Source organism: Bubalus bubalis, chromosome X, assembly GCF_019923935.1.
Source record: "Bubalus bubalis isolate 160015118507 breed Murrah chromosome X, NDDB_SH_1, whole genome shotgun sequence".
NCBI lineage: Eukaryota > Metazoa > Chordata > Mammalia > Artiodactyla > Bovidae > Bubalus > Bubalus bubalis.
This window is the reverse complement of record NC_059181.1, coordinates 140,640,844-140,656,603: the sequence shown is the minus strand read 5'-3', so window position 1 is coordinate 140,656,603 and position 15,760 is coordinate 140,640,844. Positions and strand designations below refer to the sequence as shown.

Below are 15,760 nucleotides of genomic sequence, written 5' to 3'. Positions count from 1 at the left end.
AGTTAGTGGTAATGGCTGCACACCATGGTGAATGAATTAAATGCCACCAAATTGTACACCTTTTTTTTTGGCCACACTAGGTGACTTGCAGGATCATATCTGCCTGACCTGGGATGGAACCCAGCCCCATGAGTAAAAGCAAAGTCCTAATCACTGAACCACCAGGCAATTCCTGGTTAGTGTATTTTATCTCAATTTAAAAACCAAACCCAAAAGGCAATATGAAAGTTGATCATCCTGAGAAGTTGTTGATTCCTGCACTCTACCCGCAGCCCCCAGTCCATTTTTTGGCATTCAGAGAACTTACAGAGTAGGTGCATCTCCACTAAGGAGTGCAGAAAAACTGGAATGGGAGTGAGGGGGATGGGGAGGAGGAGAGCTACAGGCCATCAGAAAAGGGAAGCTAGATGGTATTTGTTTCGCAGATTGCCAGTTGTTCACCCTGTTTGTATTTAAATGAAAGGAGGCTTTGAAGTGGGAGCTGCCTCTGAGCAGGGTTTGGGGTTCCTGCCTTGTGTGGTAAAGTTCAGACTTGTCCAGATTCGTTTCTAGCCAGAGGTTACTGTTTCTGGTGGAAAAGGCTCAGGTTTTGGTTAATAATATATGAACAGGAAGAGCTGGAGTAAAATGGGGGACAAGGAATGAGTTCACCCTGTGCTTGATGTGAAAGGAAGTTTTCTCTGATTTGGGCTGCATAGTTTGGGAGTATCTTTTTCTCATTTTAAGGAGGTTGGGTTTCATTTTATTATTAACGTTGGTCCCATCTCAGATCGTATTCTCTTTGGGAAAGAACATCTTTAAGCAAATGCATCAGTGAATGAAAGTTAAAATTGCTGGGCTAAGTTCTAGCAATGCCTTGAGGACCTGATGATTATCAGTTTAAGGAAAACCTGGACCATTTGCAAGTCCCTCGAAAATGGCAGGAAATTCATTTGTACTGGAGTTTGCATGTTTAGAAAGAGTCCTCTCACAGTTGCAGAGTTAACCATTCTGCCAACCCACAGAAACTGAAGTCCCACTTACAGATGGGTCACAATCCGTCTGTTTATGCTGATGATCTCTAAGTTAATAAAATGTAGAAGAGTCTATAGTGAGCTTTCAAAACAACAGCTAGCTACTTTCTACAGCTTCTCACAGCCAACCACATCAACCAGGTTTACGAACAACAGTGTGTGTGTGTGGGGGGGGAGTCTCAACAAACCCTATGAGGGTGATAATTGTAATGATGGTTCCTATCTTCACCCTATGTAATTTTATGGGAATTGAGAGTCTAGCCAAATAATAAGTTCCAGCCCCTTTTATCTGCCCAGTTCCCAGCACACTCCCGAGGTGTCTGAGGCACTTCTCACCCTAACCTCTTACAGCAGACTGTAACAATAACAAGGGTAATGACAAGTTCCCAATCTGCACAGTTCCCTTCATTAAGGAGCCCTGGGAGCTTCAAAAACATTCATTAATGGAATCTGACGAAGCTTAGAAGGTGGGAAGACTCACCCATTTCCAGTTTTCAGGTGGCTACGTGGAGACGGGGTCCTAGAGAGGTCTGGGTTTCTGTCAAGAGGCTTAGGGGGTCCTTGGCTACCTTTATTCCATGTGACCTGGGAGTTATCTCTGGATCTGGGGGCACCCCCCAGCTGCATGCCAAGTGACTTTCCTTCTCTGGGCCTCAGTTTCCCTTTGTGCAGAAGGAGATTTGGGGCCAGAAAGTTAGTTTGGGCCAGAAGATTTCCAAGGTCAACCCTGAATCTGCCAGCGCGCCGCCCCCCCCTGCCCCGCTCACGCGGCAGTTGGGGGTGGGGGGGGGGGTCCAGAACCTCCCGGTTTAGGGTTTGATTAGACTTGTAGCAGAACCAGCTTGGGGGTGTGGGGGTGTGGGTGGGCTGAGAATGCCTGCCAGGTTTCCAAACAGGTGAGCACCGTTTGATGGAAAGCAAGTCTGAGGAGGCCAGGTGAGGCTCTAGGGCCAGCTCGTAGTCACAAGTCCCTAGGCTGCCTGCAGCAAACAATGAGATTAATGCCAGCGTTTTCCATTCCCAGCCCAGGAGCTGGGCGGTGAGGAGCGTCCTCCTGGCTGCGGGGCGCAGCGGCAGGGGTGGGGTGGGGGGGATGGATTGCGGGGGTAGGTATCGAGACCAGAGGGCTCGGTCCGGCTTTGGCCCGCGGGCAGCGGGTCAGGGGGCGACGCGCAGAAGGCCTAGGACTCGGACGTGGGTTTCAAGTCCCAGCCTCCCGGCCCGGTCCCCAGGGACTTGGGCCTTTCGACCCGGAGAAGTTAGCCGGTCCTCTCCGGGTGGGGGGCGGCGGGCAAGCTCCCCGCCTCCCGGGAGGAGGGGAGGAGGGAGGAGTCCTGCGGGGCGTGTCGCGCGAGGGAGCGCCGCGCACCCGGTGCGGCCCCCTAGGAAGTGGATTTGGTTGCTCCGGATCCAACCCCGCTTCCAGGTTTTCTCCCGTCCCGGCCCTGCGTGCTCCCGCCCGTCTCCGGCACTCCCCCCCACCCACCCCGCCGCCCGCCCCCTCCCCCTGAGTACCGCCCGCTGGGCCAAGTTTGTCGAGCGTCGCCGCGCACGCCGGCCAGTCAATCAGCGGTAAAGCTGAAGAGGGCACAGCCGCGCGGCCGAGGGCAGAGCGAGCCGAGCCGAGTCGAGCCAGCGGAGCGGACCAGCGCCGGGCAGCCCGAGCCGCGCGCCGCGAGCGCCCGCCGCCGCCCACGCCCTCCTCGGCCCCCGCGGCGCCTGCCACCTTCCCCTCCTTCCCCGCGCCCCTGTCCCGCTGCCGACCGGCTCGCCCGGGTCGCTGCCCCCGTGGAGCCCGGAGGTCACCGGCCCGCGCCTCCGCTCCCTCTGGGCCGCGCAGCGCCTCCACGCATTCCTCCTCCTCCTGCTCCCCGGGCCGGGCGCCTGGCACCGGGGACCGTTGCCTGACGCGCGAGGCCCAGCTCCACTTTTCGCCCCGCGTCTCCTCCTCCTGTTCTCCTTCTCCAACTCCTCCAACTCCCTCGCTCTCTGGCTCCGCTCTCGAGCCCCTGTCTCCGAGCCCGCCCGCCCGCCACTTTCCGTCCGGTCCCAAAGGTGGGAGCGCGTCCGCCCCGGCCCGCACCATGGCACGGTTCGGCTTGCCCGCGCTGTTCTGCACCCTGGCCGCGCTCAGCGCCGCACTGCTGGCTGCCGAGCCCAAGTCGAAAAGTTGCTCGGAAGTGCGACGTCTTTACGTGTCCAAAGGATTCGACAAGAACGATGCCCCCATGCACGAGATCAACGGTAGGTGGGAGCCCCCGGGAGGCGAGCTCCGAGACGGGCACCCCGGAGAAGGGGCCGCGGCAGCCCCCTTCCCCGCCGGTCTCCGCGCCGCCGGACGCAGGTAGCCGAGACGGAGAAATGGACGGGCGCGCTGGAGCGAGCCCCGGCGCAGAGCGTGCCCCGCGGCGCGGCGGCCCCCGGTGCGCCGCGGGCGGAGGGGCATCCTGTAGTTGCCCGGTGTCACTTTCGCGCTCTGCTTTCATCCCCCAACCCCCTCCCACGGTCTCCCGGGTCCCAGGAAGCCCCAGAGGACTCTGGCCCGCAAAGTGCGTGTCACCGGCTCCCTCGCCTTTTCCGGGTTGAACTCCTTACTGGGCTCCCCGCTTTGTTGTCGGGGTGACTAGAGGTCGGGTGGGGGTGGGGGCCGCCAGTGAGGGGGTTTCTAGAACTTGCCAGATTCCCGGGGGCGCGAAACGTGGAATTTGAGTTGATGTTTCATTGATTTTCTTTAAAATCTCCCCGCCTCTCTCCACTCCCCGCCTCTCCCACCCCTGACATGGATTAGGACTTTTAGTAGCTCCAGCGGCTTTATAAGTGGCCTTTAAAAAGAAAAACGACTCTCCAGTCCTCCAAACCCTGACTTTTGGGAACTCTCCTGCTTTCCGGAAGGTGTTGGACGAGAAGGGTATCCCCCCCCTTTCTTTTTTTCTCACCTCATTTTAAGGGTTAATTGCACTTTCAATTACAAACCTTTGAAAGGACTGATTACAGGAAACCTGAATCTCAGTTTGGATACGGTTATGCAAATAGAGACGGTTTAGCCAGTGAAAAAGTTACCCGGATTTCGGCGCTGGGGATGCGTGGGGTGTTTATGAAAGCCCTTCTCCGAGCGCCGGGGAGGCAGCTTTGCGTCGGGTGCCCTTCGGCCCTCCTCGCCAGGCGAGCGGCGGTGGCCGGGCCGGTCCCCTCTGGGTGGCACTCAAGCATTCGCAGAGAGGCCAACTGTTCCGCGCAGCCCCGCGGGCCGCGCCGGGGCAGGTAGCCTGTTCGCCCTGAGGGTTCAGAAAGAATCACGAATCTAGCTGGCCGATGACCAGCTTAACCTAACGGAGAAGTGAGCGATTCGAGCCCCGGGGGCCAAGCTCCATTCCGAACCTTTCATGGAAGTGAGCAGAGCGCGCCTTTGCCTCGCGGTGTTGGTCACACGGGTGGGGCGTGCAGGGGGGCGGCAGCCCCAGAGGAAATACTGTAATTTCAACCAGGCGCTTCCAAAGGCTTAGGAAGACTCGGGGGTCATTTTTTGGAAAGGGCTATTAATACCCTTGGAGATTAAGTGCAGTCATCAATTACACATAAATTACAAAGGTAATTGAGGGAAGTTGCTGGACACTTTTTAAGAGTGTGACCGGCATCTATCTAGAAATAGAACCCAAGAAATCGGTGGAGCAGCCTAGGAGCCCACGGCACCTGGGCAGTTATCAAGTAACTAGCACATTACTGATTAGAGACTGTTTGCCCTTGAGCTGCTTGTCTTTTGGGGAGGTCAAGTCGGTCTTCTCAGCGGCACGAGTTTATTGGCTGGAGTGTCCTAAAAAAGCCCTCTTTCTTTCCCCTCTCCCTTCCGCCCCTCCTGAAAAAGTAAAGTTAAGCCAGCAGCCACTGAAGCTGGGAGGCTGCACAGGTCAGACCTAGGGTCTTTGTGCCCTGCACGGTTTGGGCCCCGGGGCCCAGGGGAGATGATTGGCGTGAAGGTTACAGTTGTCATTCCCACGTTTTGAAGGGATAGATGCAGCGATGCACTTAATGGGAATGTGACAAGTTTTCATCTTCTGCCCATGCAAAACAGTATGTGCCTTTGAGGTGCCCTGGAGGCGTTGGGGGAGTGGGTGCTGAAATTGCCCTCCCCACCTTCTCCAGCTTTGCTCTGTGCAGCCTTGCCAGGGAGGGACATCTTTCCCAGCCAGCATCTCAGGAAAAAGGAAGTTTTCAGAGTGCTCAAGGACAGTGCTAGGTGTTCCCTTCAATTGTCATGGTCCCCAGAAAACACCTGAGGAATATTTTTTTGCATAAATGTTCCTCTGGACATATCCCCCCTAAAGATAGGAGCGTTATTAGTGACCAGCAGCAGGAAATGGAAGCTAATGTGCTCACACCCAAAACATTTTATTCTTTTTGTCTTGTCCTTCATCTCCCTCCCAGGGCTGCTGCTTTTATTTCCCCTTTTGAATGACCTACTGGACTGCATTCTCCCGAGGAACAAAGGAAGTGCCTTTTTAGCTGGAATCCTTGGAAGACCACCAAGGACTTTAGCTCATGCAGTGCAATTTCGCACCACTTTCAACAATAACAAAAATGCATGACTGAATGGCTCAAAAATGTGGAGTGTTAGAGGCATTCATTTGAGTCTAGGACACTGTCACAACACAGACAGACCCAAGTAAATACCTTTAGATGGTCAGTATAGAAACAGGGGTAATCTTTACTATCACCCTGGCCTCTCCAGATGCCTACATTGTCCTTGTCTCCCCTATGCTCCACTCAGATAATTTTGGTCATTTGGGAGAGCATAGTCAATGGGGTGGTTTGAATGAATTAATTGCCAGGCACTTTCCTTGGTTGAGGCGGGAGGTGTGTGTATTTTCTTAAGTGCAAAAAGTCCGCGATTGTTTTCCAGGCAAAGGGTCACGGTGTCTGAGTGCCTAGCCCCAGGCTTAGCCCAAGTTGAAGGTTTGATTCCCAGCGGCCTTGCACTTGCCTTCTAGAGGTTTGAACAGGCTTTGAGACTACTCCACGTTCTTAAGGACTCTCAGTCTTTTAAGATCATAATTAAGATAATTTGATGTGCTCTCAAGGGTGTCAGGGAATACATCAGGCTGACAGGGCCTCCAACCTAGGTCTTTCTTGCACTGCCTATCCACTTGACCCCTGTACTTACCAAATAATGGGCAGCTCAGATGCCATGATCAAAAGGCATCTTTAACACAAAATATAGATTTTTATTCAGCTTTCAATGGGCATACCTTCTGGAACACGTCGTATGTGCAGTTTTCCTGGAGGCACTCAGCATCGTGGAGGCAACAAAGAGGACAGGAGGGCTCTGCCACTAGGACCTTCCCAGGTAATAGGGAGATAAGCTGTGTATACACATGATGGGAATACAACATGGTGTGTGATAAGTACCATATGAGTGGTGCAGGTGAGGAGAAAGGAGGGCCTGGGGAGTTCAGGGGAGAAGGGATTTGGGACTAGGGTATTAACTCACTAATGGTAGTTCAGTAGTTAAAGAAAATAATATTTATGGTGAAAAATTGTAAAATCTTAGCATTCTCATTGTGCCTCCCTCCAGAAGGACAGGATAAAGGACATGCAACAGTTGGCATTTTATTACTCATCTAATCTTTGCTTCAAATTATCTTGAGGAGTGAGCCAGTTTGGTTAGAAACCTTAAGCTTGCCAAGGCGAGATCGAAGGCTACCAAGGAGAACTTGGCATCATAGTTGTGATTTGGGAGTTTGTTTTCCTGTTCCCATTTACGTTTATGACCAGTGGACCTGTGAGTGTGCTTGCATGCTCATGTGTGTATCTCCAAGGGAATCGCATAAGCTATGCTAGGATTATGTGGGAGAATGTGTGTGGGAGAAGTAGGAATACTTTCTGCTATTGCATTGATTATTACATGTAAGACACACAGCATGTCTTCAAGGTTGTATTCCCTCTTACATACTTTAACTCTGTAGATTAGATTTTGCTGAGAACTTGTGATTTTTCTCACCTGTCAGTATAGAAATTGTCCCAAGTTTCCTGGACATGCTCAGAGAAGAATTTAGGAAAAGTTCTAGCTTACGCAGCCCAGTCTCTAGTTAGAACATACAAATATAAAATGTTTGATTCAGCATAATTACTATTTTCCTTTTTGATTTGACTCACATTGGGTTGCATGCAATTTCAGGATTAGCTGGAGACTAGACTGAGGAATGAAAAAGGAAGTTTTCTTTTGTTGTCTCAACAAGGGAAACAGCATCAGTGTTCATCTAAGTCAGTTGGCTCCTGAATAACATCATCTGTGTTAGCACTGAATTGGTTGGCAGTATATGTTTTCCAAAAATGCATTTTGGTCGCGGTGAAAAGATGGGTGGCTATTAAGTGCTTTCTCTGGGCCTGGTCCTAAACATGATAGTCCCAACTCCCGTAGAGGGCTGGTTTTGGAAACATAGGCTATGAGAGAACCTATACTTGTGCACTCAGTGGTGTTTGACTCTCTGTGACCCCATGAGCCCACTAGGCTCCTCTGTCCATGGGATTATCCCAGCAAGAATACTGAAGTGGGTTTCCATGCCCCCCCTCCGGGAGATCTTCCTGATCCAGGGATCAATCCTGTGTCTCCTGCATTGGCAGGCAGATTCTTTACCACTGAACCACCTGGGAAGCCCATGAAAGAAACAGTAACTAGTTAAAGACCATCATCACAGCACTATGCTGATGCTGTACCCTAATGGGGACAATCTAATGTTAACTGTAAATTGTATTTCCTGGGCCATGGGGAGCCAAAGATAGCTTCTGAGGAGGGGAATGTTATTAGTCATACTGTTTCTGTAAGATAACTAGTGGCACTGGGAGTTCAGGGTTGGTGAGGCAAGGGGGATAAAGGTAGGGAGGCTGTTTTAAGTAGTTCTTAACTGGTCTACCAGCCTCTTGTCTGTCCCCCTCCCCCATTCCATCCTGAGTATCACCAGCTTCCTTTCCCTTCAGCAGTGCTGTGAGTGGAGTCATTCCTCCGCTTTGAGCTTCCCTGGCTTCAAGCATCTCAAATGATAATTTCATTGAGTCACTTCTGAACCCCCCAGGGTTATGTGCCTTCTTCTGAAACCCTGGCTTGAATCAGATCCATGGTCTTTGCACCCAGCTGTCTTCTGTCGTAGTTCATTGTGTGCTCAGGCACATGTGTGTCTTCTTGCCTCAGCTGTAAGTAAACCGAGGGCACGAGCTCCTGGTGTGTTGCGTGCCCAGTGGTCCCAGGTACAGGAGTGCAATGCAATACTTGTTAAACAGGTGTGTGTATGGTGGGAGGGGGGGGAAGGAGTCACACAGACAATTAGATCGTGTTGTCTGGCAGGACACCAGTGCTATCTCGGATTATGCGGCTTTGATAATAGATCGTCATCCCATGGTCTCTTGCTCTCCTGGGAAACTTTCAGGTCTAAACATTCTGAAAAGCAGTAAATTTAGAGTAAACCTCCTAGAAATGTTATTATAACTTGGAGACTGTTTTTATTCTTTGATGGGACTACTCGTCTTTACCACTTCATTAATAACTGAGTGTCATACGAATTTTTCAGAAGGATTCGGAATTCTGATTTTCCTCCTGGTTTCTTTAAGAAACAAACAATTGGGACTTTTGTGATTAGGCAGTTTAAAGCAAATGGAGAAGAGTAATTTAACACCTTAGATTCAGCATATAGAGCTGTTTGATGCACATCAGTGACCTTTTAAAAAAATCTTGTTTGTTGTCTTTACCAAGGTGAACAACACAGGCTTCAGGATATCACTAGTTTATATAAGCAGGGACTTCCCTGGTGGGCCAGTGGTTAGGACTCCATGCTTTCATTGCCAAGGGCCTGGGTTCAATCCCTGGTCAGGGCACTAAGATCCCACAAGCAATGCAGTGTGACCAAAAAAAAAATGTTCTTTTATATAAGCAGACACACTAAAATGGGAACAGGTAAAAACTAGCATTTTCAATTCCACTTGGTTAAACATCTGTTTCTTACTATAGAGAACATGAAAGTGCAGAAAATTCATGAAGCGATTCCATCCTGGAGGTAATTTGAAATATTATATTTAATTTCTGATGCATTTAATTCAGCAATCTGGTGGGAGGGAAAAATCAAAGAGATCCATCAGCCAGGTATTCAACTTTTGAAAAAGAAACTCTAACAAATGTTAGAAATTAGGAAAAAATTGAATGGAAGAGTTAAAAAAAAAAGTCAATAACCTGCAGGAAGCCTGGAAACTATGTAAAAACATCTTATTGGAAGCCCAGATAAATGTGTGCCAAACATCAAAAAGACCAGCTGCTTGGGGGAAGAAAAAAAGAACCCGGCATGACTAACTGGCAGAGTAAAAGAGGCTGCTTCAGGGGAAAAGGCATCTTTCACAAAATGGGAAGAGTTGAGGAAGTCCATGAGGTGTAGCAGGGCAGGTACAAACTAGAAATTAAGTGAGCTGAAAGAGAATCGGAGGTGAGCCTTGCCAGGGACTTGAAAGAGGGCCCAGGTGATGATAATGGTGAAAAAGGTGGGCTTAGTGAGTCCAGCCTCTCAGAGGAAAAGCAATATGGCTTCTTTAAGGGGCAGCCATGCCTGATTAACCTCCCAGAGTTCTTTGAGAGAAAAGAACCAAGTGCATACAGGGAAACAGACCTCGTTTAGACTGTCAAGAATTAGGCAATGGGATTCCAAGGCAGAGTATATGCAGGAAATTCATTTACTTTGGGATAGGTGAGAATGTTTGTTTATTGCAGAAAGGAAAAGGGAAGGGAGGGGGAGAGGGAAGAAATCCCACTGTCCTAGGTGGAGTAGTTTACATGGAAAGACCATGGTTTCTTAGAAAGAGCGGGTCTAGCCCAGCTCTGTGACGAAGTAGTTATTTGATCCCTTTGGTCAGGTTCTTTCGCCTCCATTTGAAAAATGGGTGTGGGGTTGTTAGAAGACTGGATTACATCAGGGATTCTCAACCCTGGCCATGCTTTAGAACCACCTGGAGAACTTTTAAAATCTACTAGTGCCTGGGGCACTACCCCAGGCCAATTAAATCATACTTTTTGGCAGTAGGGCTAGGTAAGTTTTCAATTTTTCTTTTCTTTTCTTCCTTTGGCCATGCTGCCCGGCACGTGGGATCTTAGTTCCCCTACCAGGGGTTGAACCCTCACCCCCTGCGTTTGAAGTCCCTTGTAATTTTTTCAAAGCTCCTCAGTGGTTCTGATGAGCAGCCATGGTTGAGAAACAGTGCCCTAGATGATCTGAGGTCCCTTTCACCTCAGATTCTGTGATATTGAATAAATAAATTTCATCACAAACTTATCTCAGAAGAACGCTTTGATTGAGATCCAGTGCATGCTTGTTTTGATTTTGGTTAACTTGGTTTTAAGAGAAGGATCTGTTAAACTTGGGAAAAATATTTTGTAGTCAAGATGCAAGTACATGCCATCACCAGTGATGCTTTGCTGATGGTTGAGAAATAAAGACTAGGACATTGAAAGTACTTTGGAGAGATTTAGACAGGAATCCAGCCTTGCTGTTGTTTATTGATTAAGTGTCAGTGTACTGGGTGATACTTCTTCCCTTTATCTTTATTGGTAAAATAAAAAAATCGCTTTATCCCTTACTTTAATGTCCTCTTTGCCATGTGTTTATTCTCTTCAAGTATCTTATCAAGAAATAGAAGTACAGTAAATCCCTAGGCTTCTGGCCGGCATAGTCATCCAGAACGCAGCTGGGAATGTGGAAGTAAGCAGAAAAGCTAAATGATGGAAACAGCTGTCATAAAGCCCATGCATTCTACTTGGAGAAAAAGGCCTTTGGAAATTTATCATCCCCATTGATTGAATGCCTTTTGTATCGAGCAGAATGCTAGGTGCTGGGGATTCAAAGATTTTGTTCAAAACCAGAATCCAGCTTTTTGGAGGCTGCTGCTGCTGCTAAGTCACTTCAGTCGTGTCCGACTCTGTGTGACCCCATAGACGGCAGCCCACCAGGCTCCCCCGTCCCTGGGATCCTCCAGGCAAGAACACTGGAGTGGGTTGCCATTTCCTTCTCCAATGCATGAAAGTGAAAAGTAAAAGTGAAGTCACTCAGTCGTTTCCGACTCTTAGCGACCCCATGGACAGACGCCCACCAGGCTCCTCCGTCCATGGGATTTTCCAGGCAAGAGTACTGGAGTGGGGTGCCATTGCCTTCTCCGTTTTTGGAGGCACTTATATTCAAATTTGGTAGATAGGGTTTATAGGTAAGAAGATAAAAAGCTTAAGTCACCTGGCTTCCCAGTCCAAAACTGATTAGGAGTAGGCATAGGAGTAGCCAGTAGTGCCAGTTGGAGAATGGATGGGTCAGAGGAATGGGTAGATTCAGAGGCTTGACATCTGGGAGGAGTGAGAGATGACTGTGAAACAGGTTGGGCAGCCAGAGGCTGAATAGCAGACCCAGAACTTGCTGATCCTTGGCAGTTGGAGCCCTATTAGGATGGGCAAATACTCAGAGACACCTCTCTAACCATTGAGGGCACTGGTATATTTCAGGGCAGTATTAAATGTGTTTGGAATATTCTGATTTAAAACTTAAGAAAGTGTGTGTGTGTGTGTGTATGTTTGACTATACCGCATAGCTTATGGAATCTTAGTTCCCTGACCAGGGATCGAACCCACATCTCCCTGCAGTAAAAGCACAGTCTTAATCACTGGACTGCCAGAAAAGTCCCAGAAAGTAGATTTTAGAAAAAGTGGACGCCTTCAAAATACAGACATTGCCCTTGAAGGCATATTGCCTTTTTAGAGCACCTAGTTTCCCGACAGAGCTGGGTCAATAAGGAGTCAATTCCGTGTGTCACTTTGTCATTTTCTAGGGGGGGAAAAAAAGTTAAAGGCTGTGTATCTTTCTGACCCAGGGATAAAACCTGGGTCTCCTGCATTGCACACAGATTCTTTACCATCTCAGCCACCAGGCAATCCCATTAATAATTCAGGGGTTTACTCATGGTCAGAACTTTTGGTTGGTGATTTTGTTGCTCTGAACTTTGTCTTCTAAGCCCCCTAGAACGTCCCAGGTAGATTTTGTTCTTATACTCTCACCACCTGCTAAACTCACCTTGGGAAACTGACATTCTGACCTAAAGTCATTAAAGGCAAGGGTTGGTTTTGAGTTAGAGGTGACAGTTTTTTGTTTTTTGTTTTTTAATTGAGTGTGATATTCCTTTTTCATCAGCCAGATTTTCTTTCTTTCTTTTAACAAATTTATTCTTATTTATTTTTGGCTACGCTGGGTCTTCATTGCTGCACAGACTTTCTGTAGTTGGAGCGATCGGGGGCTACTCTTTAGTTGTGGAGTTCAGGCTCTAGGGCACGTAGGCTTCAGTAGTTGTGACACACCAGCTTAGTTGCCCCCATGGCATATAAGATCTTCCCAGACCAGGAATCGAACTCATGTCCCCTGCATTGGCAGGTGGATTCTTAACCACTGGACCACCAAGGAAACCCGTGACAGGTTTAAATATGTGTATGTTGGTTTCCCTTGTAAACATTTACCAAACTAAGTAAATGGATAATCATATATAAAGAAACAGTAGAAGTTAAGGACAGGGGTACTATATTAAAAGTGAGGACACATTTGAGGATGCCCATCTCTGATGAGGTGGCTGTTTGAACCTTTAAAGAAAAAGAAGCCATTCTTGACGGATCACTCATGCTCTGAGAGGCTGTGTAGCTCCAGGTTCTATCACACTGCCTGGCACATGATAGGTGTTAGAAATGTTTGTGGTTGACAAATAAGTTCAAGCATGATTTGTGACTTTGGTAAATTCCTTCGAGGAATGAATATTTCTATTCATCCATCCCTTTTAATTCAATTAATTTTAACTATTTTAAAATTTCAAATATATTCAGTACTAGATGCTTAAGTGAGAAAAATAAATAACCTTTTAAAAAAAAAACAAAAACCAACTTGTAGTGTTTATTTTTCAGTTCGTCCAGAGATGGGAGCTAAGTATTTCACGTGCTTTGTTTTCATCCTGGTGGACAAATGGTTGCTGCTTCTTACATTGTCTGTTCCAGACGTTAACAGCAACTCCACTGTACCTGCCGAGGTGCTTCTAGAGAGAAAGAACCATTGCTCCTGTTCTTGCTTCGGCTTCTCAGCCTGGTGTTCATGTCCTTCCCCTTCTTCAGGCAGCTCAGGTTGGGCCCCAGGCAGGATCGCCTGTCTTTGTCTAGTCTAGCTCAAGGTCACCTGGTTCCCGCCAACCCCGCGGCCATTCTTTTCATGCCTGTCCTTTCTCCTCCCAGCTACTTTGTCCGTTGGCTTTTGCAAGCCTCTTTAAGCCTGGCTTCTTCTTGATGTTGGGCTTCTGTCTACAGGAGCAGCCTGGGAAGTGGTTTCTCTTGGACTGCAGAGGTTTCCTTAGTTCTCCAAACCCTTGACGTCGGCATCCCAGCAAGCATCAAGCCACAGGAAAAATTTTTTCCCTTCAGTTATTGTTTCTATTCCACCACCCGGGTTTGTCTCCATTGAGTTTTCAGTCTGGTGTTTGGTTAGAGATGAAAACAAAGCACTGTGTCCTTGCAAACTGCAGTGTGAAGCATGTGGTTAACAGTTACTACTTGCAATGGTCCAGCCTGAGTGGGAGTATCATTTTTCTTGGCAGTCACTTCACAGAAAGTCCTGCCTCTTTGGTGCCAGAATAAGCAGTCATTACATTCCTTACAATTTATAGTCAAATTATTATCTACTATTGTTAAAATTGCCTTAATTATAGAATATTTCCCCATGCGAAGATTTTAAAAAGCAACGCAAGACAACTTTTCACTGGTGTACTTCAGAAATGGTCCTTAAAAATCACTCGCTGACTAGGATGTCAGAAGCTATGATGAGGAATAGTTTTTTTGTGTGTTTATGGGGAGACTTTTTTTTTTAAGGGGAGGCGTGTGGTGGGTTCACTTTAAACTGAATCTGAGCTAAATGCCCTCAGCTGGCTGGTTCGTTAATATTCTGCCTTGTTTATCCTCAGTTTGGAACTAATTTTTTTTCCCCCCTGCCCCTTCAGGTCCCATGGGCCTGGATACATTCTGGGAAGAAGGCTCTACTGGTGGGAGGTGGATTGATCATTAAGCCGTGTGGTGATGGGAGAAGATGGTCTTGTATCTTTCAGTTGGGAGGGCAAATGAAGAAACCAGAACCTTCCAAAATAAGAGACTGTCCATTTTCTTGTGATCAACACACAGATTGAGATGACTGTGGGAAATGTTTCTGTTTAGATTCTTCCAGAATCTCTGCCTTTGGGCTCTGCTTTCAAGATGTATCCAAGAATCTGTCTTCCTCTTTACCACCCCGATAACTACAGTCCTGATCTCATCCCCCATCACTTCTTCCCTGGATTATCACAGTTGGCTCTGACACATCTCTGGTCTGGCTCTCACTCCCTCCTCCTCTCCATCAGTCTATTCCCAGCACATCAGCCAGTGTGATACTATTCTGTTAAACCTCACTGGGATCTTATCACTTTTGCTCAAAGAGCTCCAGTGACTCCCCTTGCCACCCAGACGGAAAGCCAGAGCTTAGGGAGCCTTACAGGGTCTGCCTCTTGCCCCCTCCCATGCCAGATGGTACTGTCTTCTTTGTGTTTTTTTTTATTGTTGTCTCCACATGCTGGTCTATCTTCCTTCTGGGTTTTGCTTACCTGTCACCTTCATGGGGAAGTCTTTCCTGACTTCTGTGTGAACTAGAATGCCCACCTCCACATAAACTTTGTCTCTTTCCCTCACTGCTCTATTCGATCTCACAGTCTGACCCGAGGGCAGGGACTTTGCCTCTTTAGTCACTGTCCTATCTACACCTGGTGTCTAGCGCATTGCCTGGTACTTGGGTGTTCACTGAATGAATGAATGCATGAGTGAGTACTCCTGGCAAGTAGCATGCGGTTTACCCTCCAAAAGCCTTTTCCTAAGAACATCCTACTTGTCAGTGTGAGGCTACATACCTTACCCTCCCTTTGTAGAAAGAGGGTGCCTAGGCTGAAGGTTTATTTAACAACTGTTTACCAAGTGCCTCTGAATTGAGGGGCATCATCCTGGGCACTGGGGGTAAGGCAGCCTTACTAGTGCCTTATACAGGCCTGGCCTCACATGCATGGGGCTCACGGTCTCAATGAGGAGACTGATATTGACTTGACAAATCTCCAAATCAGTATTTAGTGACAGCTGTGATAACTTCTTCCAAGGAGAAGCCCTTGAGCTTGGATGAATGATGATCAGAGTGAAGCAGAGTGTTTTGGGACTTTAGAACCTGCACTTAGGCCCATAGGGCTCTTCTCACTTCCTAGGAGGTGTGCGTTTTACACCATCACACCCCGCCCCCCGCCCCCCACATACACTTGAATGGCAGGGTCTTGAAATGTAAGTCTGCAGCACTTGGGGCAGCACAGGGGAGATGGGCCTGCGTTAGCACTCTTCTCTCGTTTTGTCCCTTGGCCATCACTTTCGAGTCGGGGCTTCCGTAGGCACCGGGAAATGCAGAGAACTCTTGTGTCACTTTGCAGCGTTGTCTTCTGTCCTCAGAGTGCTCTGCAGAGGAACCACTAGACACTCTTGAGTCCTGAACCCTCCAGGTTTCTGTGAAAGCTCAGTGTCCATTCTTAATTCTGTAGAGACCGCAGAAGTGCAAGTTAAAAACATTTATTGAAGTATAGTCGATTTACAGTGTTGTATTTAATTTCTGTTGTGTGGCAAAGTGACTCAGTTATACATATTCTTTCCCAGTATG

General features: G+C 48.2%; 1 protein-coding gene across 1 annotated transcript in view; it reads left to right on the top strand.

The window, feature by feature from the left end:
* The first annotated feature begins 2,581 nt into the window (after nucleotides 1-2,581).
* GPC4 (glypican 4) overlaps nucleotides 2,582-15,760 on the top strand; it is a 107,562-nt gene continuing 94,383 nt past the window's right edge. The window contains exon 1 of the mRNA XM_006057283.3: nucleotides 2,582-3,257. Within this exon, the coding sequence (XP_006057345.1) occupies nucleotides 3,098-3,257 (160 nt within the window). The 5' untranslated portion in view covers nucleotides 2,582-3,097. The remainder of the gene's footprint in view (nucleotides 3,258-15,760) is intronic.